The sequence below is a fragment of the Limanda limanda genome, chromosome 9 (assembly GCF_963576545.1).
Source record: "Limanda limanda chromosome 9, fLimLim1.1, whole genome shotgun sequence".
Taxonomy (NCBI): domain Eukaryota; kingdom Metazoa; phylum Chordata; class Actinopteri; order Pleuronectiformes; family Pleuronectidae; genus Limanda; species Limanda limanda.
In genome coordinates this window covers 18,964,620-18,984,025 of record NC_083644.1, presented here as the reverse complement: position 1 = coordinate 18,984,025, position 19,406 = coordinate 18,964,620, and the positions used below count along the sequence as shown (strand labels likewise).

Here is a 19,406-nt window from a genome sequence, read left to right as displayed (position 1 = left end):
GTTTCAAGCCTCTTGTATTTCCAGATTTCCATCACATCAGATTAACTGTTTTTTTTCTCTTCCTGTAGTTCAATCATGGTGCATAAAGTAGCAGTGATTGGGGCCGGCCCGAGCGGTCTCACCAGCGTTAAGGCTTGTCTGGATGAGGGCATGGTGCCAACCTGTTTTGAAAGCAGCGATGATATGGGTGGACTGTGGAGGTTCAAGGCAAGTCACCATTCAGAACAAACACTGGCAACCAACCAATTGTATTAAAGCATTGCAGTGGCAATTTGTTGAACACAGAGCAAAGTCAACACTGTTCTTTCTGTAGTTTAATTCAGATGGACTCACAGCTCATCACATTTTATCTAACACCTTTGAGTCATTCATCGTTGAAACTGAGTACAAAACAGTATTCATGTCCTCTGTGGCTCAGTGGGGTAGAGATGCTCAACCTCTAACCAGACGGTCGGTGGTTCAATCCCAGTCTTCCCCATTCAACATGCCAAGTGTCCTGGGACAAGATACTGAACCTGAAATTGCCACTAGCGACTGTTCAATTCTCATATCATTATTATTCTTTTCCTTGCTGTTCCTTTTTTGTTTGTCATTTGAAACCTCTTCTCTGCAGGAAGTGTCAGAGCCAAACAGAGCCAGCATCTACCGTTCCCTCACGATCAACATTTCCAAAGAGATGATGTGCTACAGTGACTATCCCATCCCTGCTGATTACCCTAACTACATGCACCACACTAAAATCCTGAAATACTTCAGGATGTATGCAGAACACTTTAAACTGCTGCAGCACATTCACTTCCAGGTAACAAGAGCAGAGAGAAGCACGCGGCTCGTTATACTGTGTTGCTAAAGTCCAAAAAGATATTAAAAAATGTACTCTAAATGTTACATTTCTAACATTTTAGACCTCGGTTAAAAGTGTCAGACAGAGGCCGGATTTTACCCGCACTGGTCAGTGGGAAGTGGTGACTGAGAACAGAGATGGACAGGAGGAGCGTCATGTGTTCGATGCAGTGATCTGCTGCGCGGGACACTACACCTATCCCAACCTGCCACTTAAAGACTTCCCAGGTACAGACATGTTCATCATAAGTATTTCGCATGCCTTGACAGATCATTCTATTCATACATCTGTTCCAACACACATCAAAATAACAGGAAGGAATAACATAACTATTACCCTGTTGTTAAATAGTGTACACACAAACTGGTAGAGGAACACAATAAATGTGTGGTGTTGCAGGAATTGAGACGTTTGAGGGGAAGTACTTCCACAGCTGGGATTACAAGGGACCTGAGGACATGTACGGGAAGAGGGTGGTGGTCATCGGCATCGGTAACTCCGGAGGTGACATCGCAACAGAGGGCAGCAGAGTAGCTGAGGAGGTTAGGGATTCACTTTTTATTGTGCTTGACTTGTTTGCACATTGATTCATGATTGTTGGCGCAGATTGTGATCTGTCGTTCCTCTTCATCATGCAGATGTACATGAGCACTCGTCGCCGTGCCCGTGGACATGAAATACAACACGCGTTTCGTCCACATCTTGTTCCAGCTGTTGCCGGTCAATGTCCTCAACTGGATCGGCGAGGGCAAAATCAATGCCATGTATGACCACACCATGTACGCCCTCAAACCCACACACAGGTAGGTTACTGTCGGGACAGAGACACAGGACATTGCTCTGTGGTATTTAGGCATTAAGCCCTTGCAAAAAGAAGAAATGTGTGATGTGTTGGAGTATGAGATACTCTGCGTCTGTCCTTGTCACCAGAATATCTTTGTCTTCTGTCCGAACTTCTTCTGCCGCCTCACCAGGCTCTTCAGTAAGATCCCAGTGATCAACGATGATCTGCCCATGAAGATCCTGTCCGGAGCGGTCACTGTCAAGCCGAATGTGAAAGAGATACGTGGCTCCACCGTGGTGTTTGATGATGGTACTTTTGTGGAAAAGGTCCGAAATTCACCTAAGACAATCCCAAGAATTCTCATTTACAACGTAGAAAATGTACGCTTATCAATAACTTCCTGCCTTTTTTGTTACAGGTGGATATAATTGTGTTCGCGAAAGGATACAACTACGATTTCCCCTTCTTGCCAAGCAGTGCTTTGTACAAGTCAGGGCACCGTGTGGGTCTGTACAAGCACATTTACCCTCCTACCTTGGAGCATTCAACTCTGGCTGTTGTGGGTTTCATCCATGCCCTTGGAGCCATCATGCCCCAGGCCGAAATGCAAGCCCGCTGGGTCGCACGTGTCTTCAAAGGTAAGGCAGTTCCAGTTCATCAGCTGCCTTTAAAGTCCATGTCTGCAAATTGACCTCTGTCTGTCCACTGTTTTTATCTCCGTAGGACATAAGAAGTTGCCCTCAAACCAGGCCATGATCAAGGCTGTTGAGAGGGACACCAAGGACATTGAGAAAAAGTAAAACTATTAATGAGGCACATATATGCTCAAACTTGTATTATTAAAGCTACAATAATGGGGTTGAATTGTTTTCTGGCCACTTGTGGGCGGCAGAACAAGCTGTCAGCATTACTAGACACTGACATTGTTAACGTTTTTTACATTTATATTGAACTTCTAACTTTTCATTCATTACTGGTTTCTCCTCCCCACAGCTTTATTGTATCAAAGTTGACACCCCTGCATGTGGACTTTGTTGGCTACATGGACGACGTAGCTGGAGAGATTGGAGTGTACCCAAGCCTCCTCTGGCTCTTCTTCACCGACTATCCTCTGTTTAAGAGGCTCCTCTGGGGACCCGTCACATCCTACCAATACCGCTTGATGGGGCCAGGAAAATGGGAAGGGGCCCGCAGAGCAATCTTCACCCAGTTCGACCGCATGTACCAGCCCCTGAAAACCAGAAAGGTCTGAAATTCATTTAGTTTCTCCTACTTTATGTAAGTCTTATGTGTGATGCTTAATATACATCTTACATCATCTTAACATAAAGTTCAGTATCCAAATGTAAAAACCCTTTACTCCATCTCTTCCAGCTGGTGGAGCATGAGCCGTCCACCACCCGCCGCCTGTTTAAGCTGAGCCTGACCCTCATGGTGGGAGGAGCCACTGCCTACCACGTCCATGTGCACCACCCGACTGCTCTGCCCAACCTGCTGTCCAAGCTCCATCTAAAGATGGTCTAATACTCCGGAGACTGCAGTCACACAAGACACGATCGAATCACAGCAGTGTGTTTTAGGGTCCCAAAAAATGTCAAAGGGGAAAATGAATTGTCTGGTCATAAAAGCAAAGTTGCACTAACAAAGGTAGCAAATATTGGAGAGGCTCATCAAGGCAAAATCAAAAGCATCGAAAGCTGCCAATTAGCACGGGACTCCTAAACATGATATAATATATAATATATAAAAACACAGAAACGTACAAAACCAAATAATGTATCTACGGTTTTGGATCCCTGAAACACTGAGAAATCCAACTTAGTCATAATATCCTGCTATTTGGCTTTTGATTATGGGAATGAATTTTGGGGTAATGTCTTCATTAGTTAAACTTGTATCGTTATATTTGATGTATTAAAACACTTTCTTATTTAAAAAATAAATTCTTATAAACCAATGTCACTATTTTTTCAAAAGCATGAGTTTTAGAAGAAATATAACAAATAAACCTCATAAATCAGGGTGTCTTCTTGGGTCCCTCTCGCCAAAAACTTAGGAAAACACCAGAGTGAGATGTAATTATTTACAGGAAAAGACTAGTGAAGTTTTCGTAGCTGATAAACACTGTTGAGGAGGAATTCATTGTTACTCGGCAGAAAGTCTTCTTTTGTTTAGTTTTTTTTATGTCCCTGGGTTATTTGGCCACACACTGGGAAATTGTGCACCCTTGAGACAGGTTGAGTGTGGGTTTCTTCAGGGGAGGGTTTACTAGAGCAGTTTCTTGTGAAAAAAAAAGAGGTCACCAGCTTTGTGAGTAGGAGGGGAAGGACTGAGCGAGAGAGAAAAGGAAGAAAGTAAAAATATGTCAGATTACTTCCCTGTCGGGATGTTGAAGTCACCAAGGACAAGTGGAGGGCCATTTTCTGGGATGTTCAAGAAGAGGACGTCTAATTCCTCCCAGAAATCTCCCAAAAGACCTGGTGGACTGTAGAGAACAACAATGGTTAATTGTACCAGTTGAGTACCAGTTGAGATGTCGCAGCATGATATTCATAAGACTTCCTTTTTTATTTTGAAAATATATTGAGACTGATCTCACCAGTATATGGTGACTTTGGACTTTTCTGGAGTGTGGAGTTCTGACTGGTCTCTGGTTTCTGATTTACGCCTGCACCACCTCTCAGTAAGTCTTCTACTTGGTTGTTTCAAAGCAGCAGTTGAATATATACAATAACTGACGTCTCTCTGCAGTTTAAATGTTGATTAGTTTGGTGGTCAACACCTCGAAAGAGATGATGTGTTTCAGTGACTTTCCCATGCCGGAAAACTATCCAAACTACATGCTCCACTCTCAGCTCCTGCAGTACCTCAGTCTCTATGCTGAGCACTTTCACTTGCTCAGATACATCAACTTTCAGGTAGTTAAACACGGCAAGAGTGTCAAGGATTGATCACACAAACCTATGTAGCATCAACAATCTTAACATGTTTCACATGTTTACCAAGGTGAGGAGTGCGACACAAAGACCAGATTTCTCTCTGTCTGGTCAGTGGGACGTAGTGACCATGAACAGGGATGTAGAGGAAGAAATGCTCGTCTTTGATGCTGTCCTGGTGTGTTCAGGTCTTTTCACTAATCTAACATTTCCCCTGTCTGGTTTTCCAGGTCAGTCAACAACCTGCTGATATATCAGTATTATCAAGCACACTGAGGGATCTAAAGTGGAATCATTTTTTCTTGGGGGGGAATGAGCACACCTTATTGTCTTCCTTTGCCACTTCCCCATCTGTTTCCCTCCAGGATACAAGACCTTTACTGGCAGGTGTTTTCACAGCTGGGAATATAAAGATGCAGAGGCCTTGAGAGGAAAGAGGGTGGTGGTGGTTGGCATGGGTAATTCCGGAGGGGACATTGCTGTGGACGTCAGTAGATCTGCTGAGAAGGTAAGACAGAAAAGAGCTGAAAAGCCTTGTCTTCAATGCTTCTTGACAACATTCACGGGTCCTGAAACAGTTATGTGCTTTGAACTAATTCTGTAGATTTTTGTAATGAGGTTTATCCTTAGAGATACATTATTATTTCTTACAGTGTACAGTTTTTATTACATGGCAAGATTGTGTAGAAGACATTTTCTATACATGCATCCATCAGCATCCCCTTTCATCCAACTGTATAGAGCAGTGGTTCTTAACCTTATTAGAGGTACTGAACCCTGCAAGCTTTATCAGTGCATTCACCGAACCCTTCGTAATTGGAAAAATAAAATATGATTTCTTCAAAACATAGGTATATATTTTGTTAGTGCACCAAATGAACCATGCATCAGTTGCACACAAAATCACTATGTTCAAAGAACAAAACCAACCATAAAAACCAACAAAAACATAACTCAATGAATATTTACTGCAAATCAATGTGACTTTTGCTGTTGCCTTTCAGATACAAGTTCAGGAATGCGCGGCTTCACCTTGGCAAGTGCCACTCTCATATAATTTTCGCAACAAAGTCTGTTCCTTTTCTTAATTTTCATGTCTACTATCCTCGAAAAGGATTGCTCGCAAAAATATGTTGTAACAAACGGTGTGAGTATCTCAAGGTCTTTCTTAGCAATAAGGGGGTATGGTACGATTTGGTGACACCAAAATGTTGAGAGCGTTGTTGTTCTGAAGAGTTGCTGTTGAAGCTGGCTCTGCTGAATGACGTACAATCACAACAGCCACAAGTCGACTACTGAGCTCACCAAGTTCCCTGCAGCACAGATATCAAAGCTAAGCTGCAGCCAATGACGGCCAAGCGGAGTGTGACGTCACGAATAATACGAGTGGGCTGAATTTGTTTTGTGTAACACATTTTTACTAAGCAACAAAATGTTTGCAATCTGATACGGCGAAGAAAAATTGTGTGTTACCAAATTGTGGGCAGCCAATTTTTTGACGGCCGACAAAAAACAGCCAGACATTGCTAGTGTGAACCGGGCTATACTGTGTGTGTCTTGACCTCTGCCGAACCCCCGAGAGTGACTCACCGAACCCCTGGGGTTCGATCGAACCCAGGTTAAGAACCACTGCCATAGACGGTATATAAAGTAGTATGACATTCCACTTCCCAATAAGCAAAACCTCCTCGATGTTGGTGGATGGAACATGGACCAAACTAAAAAGTCAAGGTACAAGTAAAAAAAAAAAATCTCAAAAATGCTATCTGTCATATAAGGTAGTTCTTATCACACTTTTTCTGGTTATTTGTTGCTTTAAAAACAGGGTGAAACATCATGATTGACAGCTAAGACTGACTTGTGATTTGTCAAGCATGTGTATCAGCAGGACTGCGATACAGCGGCTCCGTTCCCAGATCACCACTGCACATACTCAGGCTCAAGACGGCACAATCCAGAGATGGTCAACACCAAAGCCCAGATAAGCCCAAATAAGCTAGTGAAATTAAAACAGGTACTAGGCAGGATTAGACTTCTTAAATCTCAAATTATTTTTCTGCAGGAATCACATCTGACTGATATTAACAAACTTAAAAAAAGATGGCCTGGACAAATTTGACCCCATTTAACTCCCAAACCAGAGGCGTCATAATTTTGATCCACAAATCAATCCCATTCAAGATCAACCAGGAAATAATTGATCCAGCTGGCAGATATATTATTTTGCAGGGAACAATATTAGAAGTCCAAATTACGTTGGTCAACATTTATGGACCTAATGAGGACAATCACTCTTTTTTTAGGAGTCTCTTTCTTACTATATCGTCTATGCCTGGAAAATATGTAATTGGTGGTGACTATAACTGTGTGCTAGATCCCGTTAACGATTGCTCTTCAGGCATTGACCACTCTCATCCTCATACTAGAAAGCTCTTGCTACAGTCTATAGATGATCTTAACTTAATTGAGGTCTAAAGAAAGTTCCATCCCAGCAGAAAGGAGTATTCGTGTTGTTCAGGTACTCATAAAGCATCATCACGTATTGACTATTTTTTGATTTCCATGACTTTACTACCCCAGGTAAACGAATGTGGTTATGATAGTATAGTTCTATCCGACCATGTGTGGGGATTGTGTGTTGTGGGGTGTTGTTGTTGTTCTCCTCCTTCCCTGTTGTGTTCCCCTTATGTGTTGTGTGTGTCAGGGGGCGTGGCTTGGCTCCTGGCTACAGCAGACGAGGCACACCGGATCTCAATCATCTCTTCACCTCCTCAATAAATGCCTGGTCTGCTCACCACTCCAGTGCCGGATTATTCCGTAAACTCCGGTAGTTGTTGCTTTGCTAGCTTCCCTATTCTAGTGTTCTTTGGATGTTTTCTAATCCCTGTGTTTTACTTCCACCCAGACCTTCGTGTGCCTTGCTGCTGGATGCCGCTTCCTCGTTCCTCCCTGGATCTACAAACCAGCCAGTACCCTGCCACTCCAGCCTGCTTGCACCTCTCCGAGAAATAATTTTTATTATAACCTACAACTTCTCGTTTGTGTCTGCTGTGGGGTCCAAAACCTAACTAAACCATAACACAATGCCCCCATCTCTCTAACCCTTTGTATACCAAGGCTTGCTCGATGTCCCCCTAGATGGCGCTTTCAAACCAAATGGCTGCAAGACCCCAAATTTGTTAAATTTCTTGGTGATAACATTGACATCTACTTCTAGTTGAATATAGATCAAACAAGTGCAAGTGTTAAATGGGTAGCATTTAAAGCTTACATTAGAGGCATCATGATAAACTATACAAGCTTTAAATCTAAGTCCCATTTTGAAGAACTAATCAATCTTCCAGAAAAATTGCTCCCTCCACTGCTAGAAATGTTCGAAGAGGCATATGAATCAGGAATCCTGCCACCATCCTTACGGTCTGCACTAATTACCTTGGTACTGTTGTGGCAATTTCTACAATCCCACTACCAACGAAGAAACAAGTCTCAAAAACTCTTACAGGATCATCACCTTTAATGCTCGAGCATGGTGCATACCACAGGGTTTAGTTGTAATATGCACACAGATAGAAAACAGTTCAGTTCTTTTATACATTCGGCTGACCCCTCCCACTCTGGAGGGGGTTTGTTAAACAGGAAAGGTTGAGATCCTTTGATCACATGAATACAACAATGCCTAGTCTAGCAATCAGGCCAATATGCATTCAGTAGTAAAGGGCTGTGTCTAGAGAAAATCAGGTTACAGTGGCTATTGTAATCAGGCCAATACACATTCAGTAGTACGAGAGGCAGCATGATAGAGGTTACATTGTGACACAGAAAATCAGGTTACTGTGTCTAGAGATTCAATTATGATCAATAAAAAGGGGAAATAAACATGATTATTATGGTCATGGTTATATTTCCCTTACAATCCGCCCTTTTGATCATATTGGATCAACAATGCATTATAAGGTGGGGGAAATCCCACTCTGTCTGGGTTACTTCAGTTATGTCCTATATTATCAACATCATCATATGGTGGAATCCAGTCTGGGATAGGGTAGAGGTCAATTTGCAAAGCGGTAACAATGGCCTTAGTGCATTGTTTGCGTATCAGGCCAATCATACAAGTGATAACAGAAATAGCAATCAAAAACATGACAATGCTTATAATCAGTGTGCGAAAAGACTATGTACCCATGGATGACAGGGGGCCAAACACATTCGAAAAAAAGGGTCCCATCCGTGCACTTCATGCAGATCCTTTATCCCTTGTTCAGTATTCTGTTTTAGCTAAGTTATCTCCGCGTCTTTACTAGCAATATAAGAACAACATCCAGTATGAATAACTTGACAAACACCACTCTGAGAGGCCAGCAAAAGGTCCAAGGCCAATCTGTTTTCTGTTGCTACATGTGCTTCGTCGTCTAAACACCTTGATGTAGCTGTTATGGCAGTTGTAGAAAGATTCATGTGATATTCTAACAATGTGGATAGTGACTGAATCTCTTCTATGGATGTAAAACACCCCATATGAGGGTGGAGTGATGTAAGCAGATACTTCCCTGGTTAGGGGTACTAAAAATGACTGGGATTCACTTGGAAAACAGCTGTAAGCCTGTTCCCCACAGACTAAAAACACCTTTTCTGGCAGTGCAGACTGTCGGTTAAAATAAAATGTCTTTGTTTGATTACAATAAGTAATATTTGCTATAATTATGTGGCTAGGATCCTGTACACATAAAGAAAACATTGACAGAGGATGCACTCGCAGAATAATTACGTACATTAAATCCTAAGAACATTATTTGGGTTTGAGTTTTCCATGGGGCTATCCACACTCCTGCCATGATGCTATAAGTATAATCTGGACTACTTACTGGCCAGCATTCTTTGTCATTGAAACTAGCAGGCAGAGCTAGGAGTTCTACATGATGTTGGAGCATTGCATGCTCAATGATCTTGAATTTGGATATTTCCACAGTCAGTTTTGAACTCATGGTCGTGGCGCTCTGTTAAAAATGATAAGATAAAATAAATGATTTCCATTTCACTGTCGGGTCAGTTATGATGAGTTGGTCCTGGTATTTCTTCTTTTTTTAGTTCCTTCTGTCTCTTTTATTGCAGTTTCTTCCTTGCTCTGCAACAGCTGTTGGTTGTTGCTATGTTTTTTTACACCTTAGTGAGAGCCGTTGTCTCTCTGCTGCCCCGTTCCTCGCCTGTGAGGGAAGCGGGACTCTCTCTCTGGGCCTCCGTCTCAAGTGGCGGCACCTTTCCGCAATGGCTGGCATGTGTCCCTGTGGTGACTTCCTTCACACCAACCGCTGTAGGTGTGGTGAGGAGCACCCGATGGGGTCCTGTCCATCTGAGCCTCCTCCAGTGGTTCCTGTTCAGGTCCCATATCAGCACCCAGTCTCCTGGTTTCCGGTTATGCAACTGGCCCTCTGCTGGTTGCGGGATTTGCTGCATTTACCTGTGTGTATAAGGCTCAACATTTTGGTTATGTGCACACAGTACATACCTGTTCTGGCCCTTCTCCTCCCTATCATGGTCATTAACACTACCGGTAGTGCTTTGATCCATGAGAGTTTTGTGTCATCACAGCAATTGACCATTTGTTTTTAATTGTTCCAATGTTCTCTTTCAACTGCTCCGCCCCTTGTTGATTTCATGTGGGATTCCCAGGGTGAATGTTTTCTTGCACTAACACCTTTGCCACTGCAGAGGCATCTGCTTTATCTGTAGGGAAAACATGTCAACAGCCACATGACAATATTCCTTTCCTTCACATTGTGTTAGTTCAATGAAACCCATTTTCAAGTGACGGTTGGCCAGGGGCTTGTTTGTCCTGGCCTCCTGTAGTGTCGCCTGTCAGAAAATGTTAACAGTTTGAAATAAAACGTGAAGGAGTAATTTGTGAAACCCGACAATTTTCAATAAAAACAAAAACAAACGAAACAACAGATAAACATTTAAAACAGACATTGACGGCCGTCTGAGCACCTTTTCAGCAGGCTGTTGTCATAGAGTCTCTCCACATGTCCGCGAACAGCATTTGTTCTCCAGTCATAGCGCAAGTCTGTCCCTGTGCCAGTCTCCTTATACTCTGCCCCATTTTAGTTTCATGCTGTGGAGCGAGAGACTTCTGGTTTCTCTCAAATTCTGCCTTTGTACAATGTGGGCAAGTACTTCAACAACTGCAGGCCCTCCTTGTCTCGCCTTGTCTGACAGTTCACTGGAAATTCAGCGCATCTCCTCTGGTGTCAAGGCTCTGTAGACATACATCACTGCATCGGCGTCTGCTCTTGGATTTTGCACCTCAGTCATTGGAAGATGGTGGATGTCGCACGCTCTTGTTCTTGTGGAGATGGGGCTGCGGTTGTGTTGTGTCGTGCTGGTTGCTTGCTGATGGTGGATTCAAACAATGGGCGGACAAAGGTTTGGGCAAAATAGCTGATTTATATGTAGAAGGGAAACTAATGACTTTTGATTAGCTGGTTCATAGATATGGTATCCCTAGAAAATACTACTTTAAATATTTACAGTTAAGAAGCTTTATAACATCACAGACTCACAGCTTAGAGGAGTCGCCCCTCTCAGATACAGAGAGTATTACTGTAAATAGTGGAAATAGTCGAAGACAAATGGCATTATTGTATACTATGCTGAGATCCAAATCCATAGACACCTCACACTCCAGACTTAATGCCTGGAGGGACGATCTACGAGTAGATATCACTGAGGAAAATACTTGCTTAAAAGCATAAACGCAGACAATTAACACTGCATTGAAACTGTTACAGTATAAATGGCTGTTCAGGACATATGTCACGCCTGTGAAACTCAATAAGTTTAACCCTGACATTCCTGATAATTGTCCTAAATGCAATGTTCATACTGTTGCACTGTATGTGGGAATGCCCAAAAATTCAGTTGTTTTGGAAGAATACAGTTAACCTGGTCTCACGTATAGCTGCCATAGAGGTCCCTCTTGAGGCAAAGTTCAGTATATTAGCTATCTATCCTAATCACTTTGTACCAAGCCGAAAGACAGCACCTTTGATTAACGGTACCTGTGTATGCTTCAAGCCAGGAGAGTGATCGCTTTGAGATGGAAGAGTATGGACAGTCCTACAACTGCAATGAGGCTAAGGGAAATGGCTTCTTGCCTTGCCTTGGAGAAATTAACATATGTGGTCACCAAGTGGAAATTAATGAGTGAAACAGAATAAAATAGCAGCACCTAATAGGATGAATATTAATTGTAACTAACTAATATTATGAATAAGAGAACGTTATTTTATCTAGGCTTTTGATTTGATTGATTGGAATTTAATTTAATTTATTTGTATTTGTATAATTATGTCTTTATTTACTTCCATTTATTCTTATATTTTTATATATGTATTTTTTAAATTATTTTATTTAATCTTATTTAAGTTATTTAATTTCTGCCTCCTTTTCTTCACCCTGAGTGTTTGATTGTGGGTTGGGGGTGTTCATAAACGTTTGTATGTTTATAAATGTTTGAATGTATGTTTCTTATATGTAAAACTCAATAAATATATTGTTAAAAAAAAAAATTAAACAATTTACACAGTCCTCGGCGGAGGGAAGCAAATTCAATAACTTATAAAGTTTCCGTTATACCTAAATGACTGAGGATAAAATTACTTAGTCATAATTCTCATTCTAAATCTCTGTCAAAGAAAATAGTGTAATATTAATGGAATATTGAAAAAATTACACATTAATCGTAGGGCTTAATAAGCTGCGACTTTACCTCTGCCCTCACCGTTCGACAAGAGTGAGGAGAAACTACAAAAAATAACTTGGTAAAAGAGAGAGCCGCAACTGTGGGCCGACAGAAGTGCAACAGATGCTGTGTGTGCGATATCAACTCAACAGGACAGAACTGAAGCATCTCCAACTATAAGTTTTATTATTAACAACAGTTTGGACACATTTTTCTGCATCTGTTCAGATTTTTTTTGCAATTTTACGCTTTTGATCAGAGGACTTATATTTATATACATGTATATTGACTTTTGTCATAGTGATTTGATGAAAATTATATCGTGATAGTTATTGTTTTATTGGCAGACCGAAATAAGACCCAAGTTTAACCTGCATAATTAGTCTGAATTCCACAGTTCTTTGGAAACAGTGTCTAATGCACTAACTTGAATATGATATGTGAAGTTGTGGAGTAACGGTTGGACAGATTTAATAATAATAATAGTAATAACTTTATTTATGGAGCACTTTTCAATACAAAGTACAAGGTTCTGCACAGCAAAATAAATGCTTAAAACATGGAAATAAGTACATAGAAGTTATATATACTAATATAGTAATATATGTCTAAAGGACAATAGCAGCCTGGCATCCTAAGTAAATTTATGAATATGCCTTTTAAGGAAAGTACGTTTTTAGCCGAGACATAGAAGACAACATTCTTAGACAGCCTTATTCCCTCAGGCAATTCATTCTAGAGCCTTGGGCTCCTGATGGCAAACACTCTTTCCCTCTTAGAGTTGAATGCTTTTTCCTGTGTTATCTCTGTTTAATACTTATTCTCAGTTGTCAGACTCAAGGCAATAATCAGTAAAGGGAAGAACAGTTATTGTTGAATTGTTGCAAGTTATTAACGAAGAAGTGACTCTTTGAACGTCACCATGACTCTTTAGACCTCACCATGTGGGCCATGTCTACTGCTCCTCGCATGTTTTATATTGACATATCGTGAATATGTATTTCTGCTAGTTGATCCTTCCCATCACTGGTCTCATTGACTGGTCGTCAGGTGCACACATTAATGCCTAGAGTCAGCATGTTTGATGATTAAACCATATTCACGCACCAACCCACTGACTGGGAGTTCGGTGCCAAAGCTGAGATTTAACGTTAATGTTCTAACCATATATTTCGCAAGTTGTCAAGATGTTGCACAACCACTTCACACACTCATTCATTTTAGCACTGCCGGAGACCAAAACTTGTAAATCTGCAGGTGCATTTTAATTTCCGTGTGTGCTGGTTTGTTTTTACTTTGTCTATTATTGAGGATTTTGTTCAGATGTGTGAATATTTGGTTTCGGTGTAATTGTGTATCAGCTGTTTACAGTTCAGTGGACAGATCGAATGTTTCCTTTCTTGTGTGTGTCTGAGCTTTTACTACTATTGTATTTCACTTTATGAAATGGTTTTTGACCTATGAATTAGTTGGTCCTGATATCTGGTATGAACCAGCTTAATATAAACAGACAGTTGTATGTATATACGGGTTCCCACTCACACACTGTTCATTTGACCTCTGTCTTGCTGTGCCCTCATTCTGCAATAAGTGACCAATATCGGTGGATAATGCGATGGGAGCCTGCAGCCTTTTCATTTCAGTGCACTTCTGTGGCAAATCTAAATATGCTGGATATCATCATGACCAAACATTTTTTATGATTGATTTATTTCTTGTTTTACGTGTTGATGTTGAAAAGAATCTGAAATATCAGACAATATGTTTACTATTGGTTCAGTGTGTTTGTGTTAGGGATAGATTTTGCACATTCCACCTTTGTACACCATCCTTAAGAAAGATGCATATTTAAATTTTTTCCGCTACTAAGCGAATCCCACTTTGTGAAACATGAAGCCAGCTCTAATATACTTCACTGCACACAGTCTTGTCTGCTGTATGATATAAGTTGTTAATGCGTATCATGTACATATGTTCATATTGTAATGACATGAGATTCCACTGTGTTATGTTCCATTTTCTCTGAATGGCCATTCCCGGATAATTTGATTGTAGTGGTGGTTTTTAATTAAACTGGGAAGAAATCTGAACCTGTCTCAAGTTTTTTAGATGACCTTTTTACGGTCAGGCGAACAAAAGTGAACTTTACTCTGATCCTACCTCAGAAAACACAGCCTCAACATGTCTGATGCCTTTTTTGGCCGAGGGAGGGGTAGGGTGTGTGTGTGTGTGGGGGGGGGGGGGACTTTTATATAATGTTTATATAAAAGTCTGTGATTTGTAGAGCCTTGTCACTCTTGAGCAACACGGGAGGATCAAGGTAGGAAGAAAAACTTGATGCATATTTTTTAACCTTGACATCACTGAATTAAAAGAAGAAGAATGAAATTAAAATTGGGTTATCATAAACTGCACAATAGGTTGTTAATAGTTCATTATCAGGGCAGATAAGTTTACTTTTTTATATTTTGCACTGATACGATCAACAAGACTAAGCTGTATCACTGATCAGTTGTTTTTTTTAAATGTAGGTTTTGGCACAATATTTAAACATCCAGATCCAAGCATACATTAGGTTGAATGTATTAGTCAAGTTTTTTTTCCACAGCCAAGGTTTCTGCAAGATAGAAAATATCTCATAATGTTAATTATATTAAATAATATGAATTTCTTCTTTTTACTTCTACTAAATAAAGTGAAAGAACCACACAAGAAAAATGTCTGAGAAAGATACAAGACATGCATTGAAAATATGTTCACCTTTTTAACACTGAATAGCCATATTATATCACGCTTAGATCTGATTGTTCAGTGTAATGGAAACATTAACTAAGTATGTGTGAAACCTATGTTGTAGTTGGAGAGTAAGTTTTTGTAGCTCTGTCTAAAGGCTTTTATGACCGTTCGACATACATATACAAACGATTCAAAGAGTTTATGACTTGAGCTGTTTTATGGTCTGAACTGTGTTGACCTGAAAACGCTTTACTCTTGACTCCTCAAAGAACTGAATGTATGTGGGTTATCTCCAAAGGATCAGTTGTCTGTGTTAAGATAGCTCTCTCGCACAGAGATAGCCTTAGTCCTGATAAGACCCTTGTATTTGACTGTCCTGCATCTTCACTCTCAGATCCTTGTAGTTTCTCTGTGTTGATCCTTTCTGCAGAAAGCTCCTTATTAATACACGTAGATAACTTTGGTGATTCCAGCCTCTTGTATTTCCAGATTTCCATCACATCAGATTAACTGTTTCTTTTCTCTTCCTGTAGTTCAATCATGGTGCATAAAGTAGCAGTGATCGGGGCCGGCCCCAGTGGTCTCACCAGCGTTAAAGCTTGTCTGGATGAGGGCATGGTGCCAACCTGTTTTGAAAGCAGCGATGATATGGGTGGACTGTGGAAGTTCAAGGCAAGTCACCATTCAGAACAAACACTGGCAACCAACCAATTGCATTAAAGCATTGCAGAGGCAATTTGTTGAAAACAGAGCAAAGTCAATGTTGATCTTTCTTTAGGTTTATTCAGATGGACTCTCAGCACATCACATTTTATCTTTTATCACCTTTGAGTCATTCATCGTTGAAACCGAGTACAAAACAGTATTCATGTCCTCTGTGGCTCAGTGGGGTAGAGATGCTCAACCTCTAACCAGACGGTCGGTGGTTCAATCCCAGTCTTCCCCATTCAACATGCCAAGTGTCCTGGGGCAAGATACTGATCCTGAAATTGCCACTGGCGACTGTTCAATTCTCATATCATTATTATTCTTTTCCTTGCTGTTCCTTTTTTGTTTGTCATTTGAAACCTCTTCTCTGCAGGAAGTGTCAGAGCCAAACAGAGCCAGCATCTACCGTTCCCTCACGATCAACATTTCCAAAGAGATGATGTGCTACAGTGACTTCCCCATCCCTGCTGATTACCCTAACTACATGCACCACTCTAAAATCCTGAAATACTTCAGGATGTATGCAGAACACTTTAAACTGCTGCAGCACATTCACTTCCAGGTAACAAGAGCAGAGAGAAGCACGCGGCTCGTTATATTTTGTTGCTGAAGTCAAAAAGATATTTTAAAATTAACTGTACCTGTAAAAGCTACTTTTCTAACATTTTAGACCTCGGTTAAGAGTGTCAGACAGAGGCCGGATTTTACCCGCACTGGTCAGTGGGAAGTGGTGACAGAGAACAGAGATGGACAGGAGGAGCGTCATGTGTTCGATGCAGTGATCTGCTGCGCGGGACACTACACCTATCCCAACCTGCCACTTAAAGACTTCCCAGGTACAGACATCTTCATCATAAGTATTCCGCATGCCTTGACAGATCATTCTATTCATACATCTGTTCCAACACACATCAAAATAACAGGAAGGAATAACATAACTATCACCCTGTTGTTTAATAGTGTACACACAAACTTTTTTCCAAGATTTTACTAAGAGGACAACGGATAGAGGAACACAATAAATGTGTGGTGTTGCAGGAATTGAGACATTTGAGGGGAAGTATTTCCACAGCTGGGATTACAAGGGACCTGAGGACATGTACGGGAAGAGGGTGGTGGTCATCGGCATCGGTAACTCCGGAGGTGACATCGCAACAGAGGGCAGCAGAGTAGCTGAAGAGGTTAGGGATTCACTTTTTTATTGTGCTTGACTTTTGTTTGGACATTGATTCATGATTGTTGGCGCAGATTGTGATCTGTCGTTCCTCTTCATCATGCAGATGTACATGAGCACTCGTCGCGGTGCTTGGGTCATCCGACAGGTTTCTGACAATGGCATGCCCGTGGACATGAAGTACAACACGCGTTTCGTCCACATCTTGTTCCAGCTGTTGCCGATCAATGTCCTCAACTGGATTGGCGAGGGCAAAATCAATGCCATGTATGACCACACCATGTACGCCCTCAAACCCACACACAGGTAGGTGACTGTCGGGACAGAGACACAGGACATTGCTCTGTGGTATTTAGGCATAAAGCCCTTGCAAAAAGAAGAAATGTGTGATGTGTTGGAGTATGAGATACTCTGCGTCTGTCCTTGTCACCAGAATATCTTTGTCTTCTGTCCGAACTTCTTCTGCCGCCTCACCAGGCTCTTTAGTCAGATCCCAGTGATCAACGATGATCTGCCCATGAAGATCCTGTCCGGAGCGGTCACTGTCAAGCCGAATGTGAAGGAGATACGTGGCTCCACCGTGGTGTTTGATGATGGTACTTTTGTTGAAAAGGTCCGAAATTCACCTAAGGCAAACCCATGAATTCTCATTTACAACGTAGAAAATGTACGCTTATCAATAACTTCCCGCCTTTTTTGTGACAGGTGGATATAATTGTGTTCGCGACAGGATACAACTACGATTTCCCCTTCTTGCCAAGCAGTGCTTTGTACAAGTCAGGGCACCGTGTGGGTCTGTACAAGCACATTTACCCTCCTACCTTGGAGCATTCAACTCTGGCTGTTGTGGGTTTCATCCATGCCCTTGGAGCCATCATGCCCCAGGCCGAAATGCAAGCCCGCTGGGTCGCACGTGTCTTCAAAGGTAAGGGAGTTCCAGTTCATCAGCTGCCATTAAAGTCCATGTCTGCAAATTGACCTCTGTCTGTCCACTGTTTTTATCTCCGTAGGACATAAGAAGTTGCCCTCAAACCAGGCCATGATCAAGGCTGTTGAGAGGGACACCAAAGACATTGAGAAAAAGTAAAAATATTTGCCTCTATAATGTAACAACCAATATTTTTTATATTTTCTATCCTCTAAGAATGAAGCACATATATGCTCAAACTTGTATTATTAAAGCTACAATAATGGGGTTGAATTGTTTTCTGGCCAATTGTGGGCGGCAGAACAAGCTGTCAGCATTACTAGACACTGACATTGTTAACGTTTTAACATTTATATTGAACTTATAACTTGTCATTCATTACTGGTTTCTCCTCCCCACAGCTTTATTGTATCAAAGTTGACACCCCTGCAAGTGGACTTTGTTGACTACATGGACGACTTAGCTGGAGAGATTGGAGCGTACCCAAGTCTCCTCTGGCTCTTCTTCACCGACTATCCTCTGTTTAAGAGGCTCCTCTGGGGACCCGTCACATCCTACCAATACCGCTTGATGGGGCCAGGGAAATGGGAAGGGGCCCGCAGAGCAATCTTCACCCAGTTAGACCGCATGTACCAGCCCCTGAAAACCAGAAAGGTCTGAAATTCATTTAGTTTCTCCTACATTATGTAAGTCTTATGTGTGATGCTTAATATACATTCTACATTATCTGAACATAAAGTTCAGTATCCAAATGTAAAACCACTTTACTCCATCTCTTCCAGCTGATGGAGCATGAGCCGTCCACCACCGGCCGCCTGTTTAAGCTGAGCCTGACCCTCATGGTGGGAGGAGCCACTGCCTACTACGTCCATGTGCACCACCCGACTGCTCTGCCCAACCTGCTGTCCAAGCTCCATCTAAAGATGGTCTAATACTCCGGAGACTGCAGTCACACCGACACGATCGAATCACAGCAGTGTGTTTTATGGTCCCAAAAAATGTCAAAGGGGAAAATTAATTGTCTGGTCATAAAAGCAAGGTTGTGCTAACAAAAGGTAGCAAATATTGGAGAGGTACATGAAGGCAAAATCAAAAGCATCGAAAGCTGCCAAAATAGCACAGGACTCCTAAACATGATATAATATATAATATATAAAAACACAGAAATGCACAAACTAAATAATGTATCTACGGTTTTGGATCCCTGAAACACTGATAAATCCAGCTTAGTCATTATATCCTGCTATTTGGCTTGTGATTATGGGAATGACTTTTGGGGTAATGTCTTCATAAGTTATACTTGTATCTTTATATTTGATGTATTCAAACACTTTCTTCTAAAAAATAAATTCTTATAAACCAATGTCACTTTTATTTCAAAAGCATGAGTTTTAGAAGAAATATAACAAATCCTGTTTATTTACATTTTCAAGACAACTGTTCAATGACAACTGTATTCTTGTTATTAATATGTTGGCAGTTAACATTTCCTGTTTCCAAACAAATCCATTGTTTGCAGTAAATCAGTCATAAATAAGTATCGAAAACAATGAACACT

General features: G+C 41.3%; 2 protein-coding genes and 1 pseudogene across 2 annotated transcripts; all 3 read left to right on the top strand.

Moving 5' to 3' along the window:
- Positions 1–75: 75 nt before the first annotated feature.
- Positions 76–3,152, top strand: LOC133010798 (flavin-containing monooxygenase 5-like; annotated as a pseudogene).
- A 1,232-nt stretch (positions 3,153–4,384) lies between these two features.
- On the top strand, positions 4,385–7,632 carry LOC133011193 (flavin-containing monooxygenase 5-like). Its single transcript, XM_061078896.1, has 5 exons — positions 4,385–4,549; positions 4,635–4,794; positions 4,930–5,072; positions 7,269–7,381; positions 7,470–7,632. Exons 1-5 carry the CDS (start codon positions 4,385–4,387, stop codon positions 7,630–7,632), a joined length of 744 nt encoding a protein of 247 aa, XP_060934879.1.
- A 7,946-nt stretch (positions 7,633–15,578) lies between these two features.
- Positions 15,579–18,780, top strand: LOC133010795 (flavin-containing monooxygenase 5-like). The gene is made up of 10 exons (XM_061078434.1): positions 15,579–15,710; positions 16,120–16,308; positions 16,417–16,582; positions 16,785–16,927; positions 17,027–17,226; positions 17,398–17,533; positions 17,626–17,845; positions 17,931–18,003; positions 18,250–18,502; positions 18,631–18,780. The coding sequence occupies exons 1-10, from the start codon at positions 15,579–15,581 to the stop codon at positions 18,778–18,780; spliced, it is 1,662 nt and encodes a 553-aa protein (XP_060934417.1).
- Positions 18,781–19,406: the final 626 nt, after the last annotated feature.

Coding starts and splice junctions, on each gene's coding strand:
- LOC133011193 (XM_061078896.1), top strand. CDS start 4,385: ATGTTGATTAGTTTGGTGGTCAACACCTCGAAAGAGATGATGTGTTTC. Junction 4,795..4,929: donor TCCCCTGTCTGGTTTTCCAG/GTCAGTCAACAA, acceptor GTTTCCCTCCAG/GATACAAGACCTTTACTGGC. Junction 5,073..7,268: donor TCAGTAGATCTGCTGAGAAG/GTAAGACAGAAA, acceptor TGTGTGTGTCAG/GGGGCGTGGCTTGGCTCCTG.
- LOC133010795 (XM_061078434.1), top strand. CDS start 15,579: ATGGTGCATAAAGTAGCAGTGATCGGGGCCGGCCCCAGTGGTCTCACC. Junction 16,928..17,026: donor GCAGCAGAGTAGCTGAAGAG/GTTAGGGATTCA, acceptor TTCATCATGCAG/ATGTACATGAGCACTCGTCG. Junction 18,503..18,630: donor AGCCCCTGAAAACCAGAAAG/GTCTGAAATTCA, acceptor CATCTCTTCCAG/CTGATGGAGCATGAGCCGTC.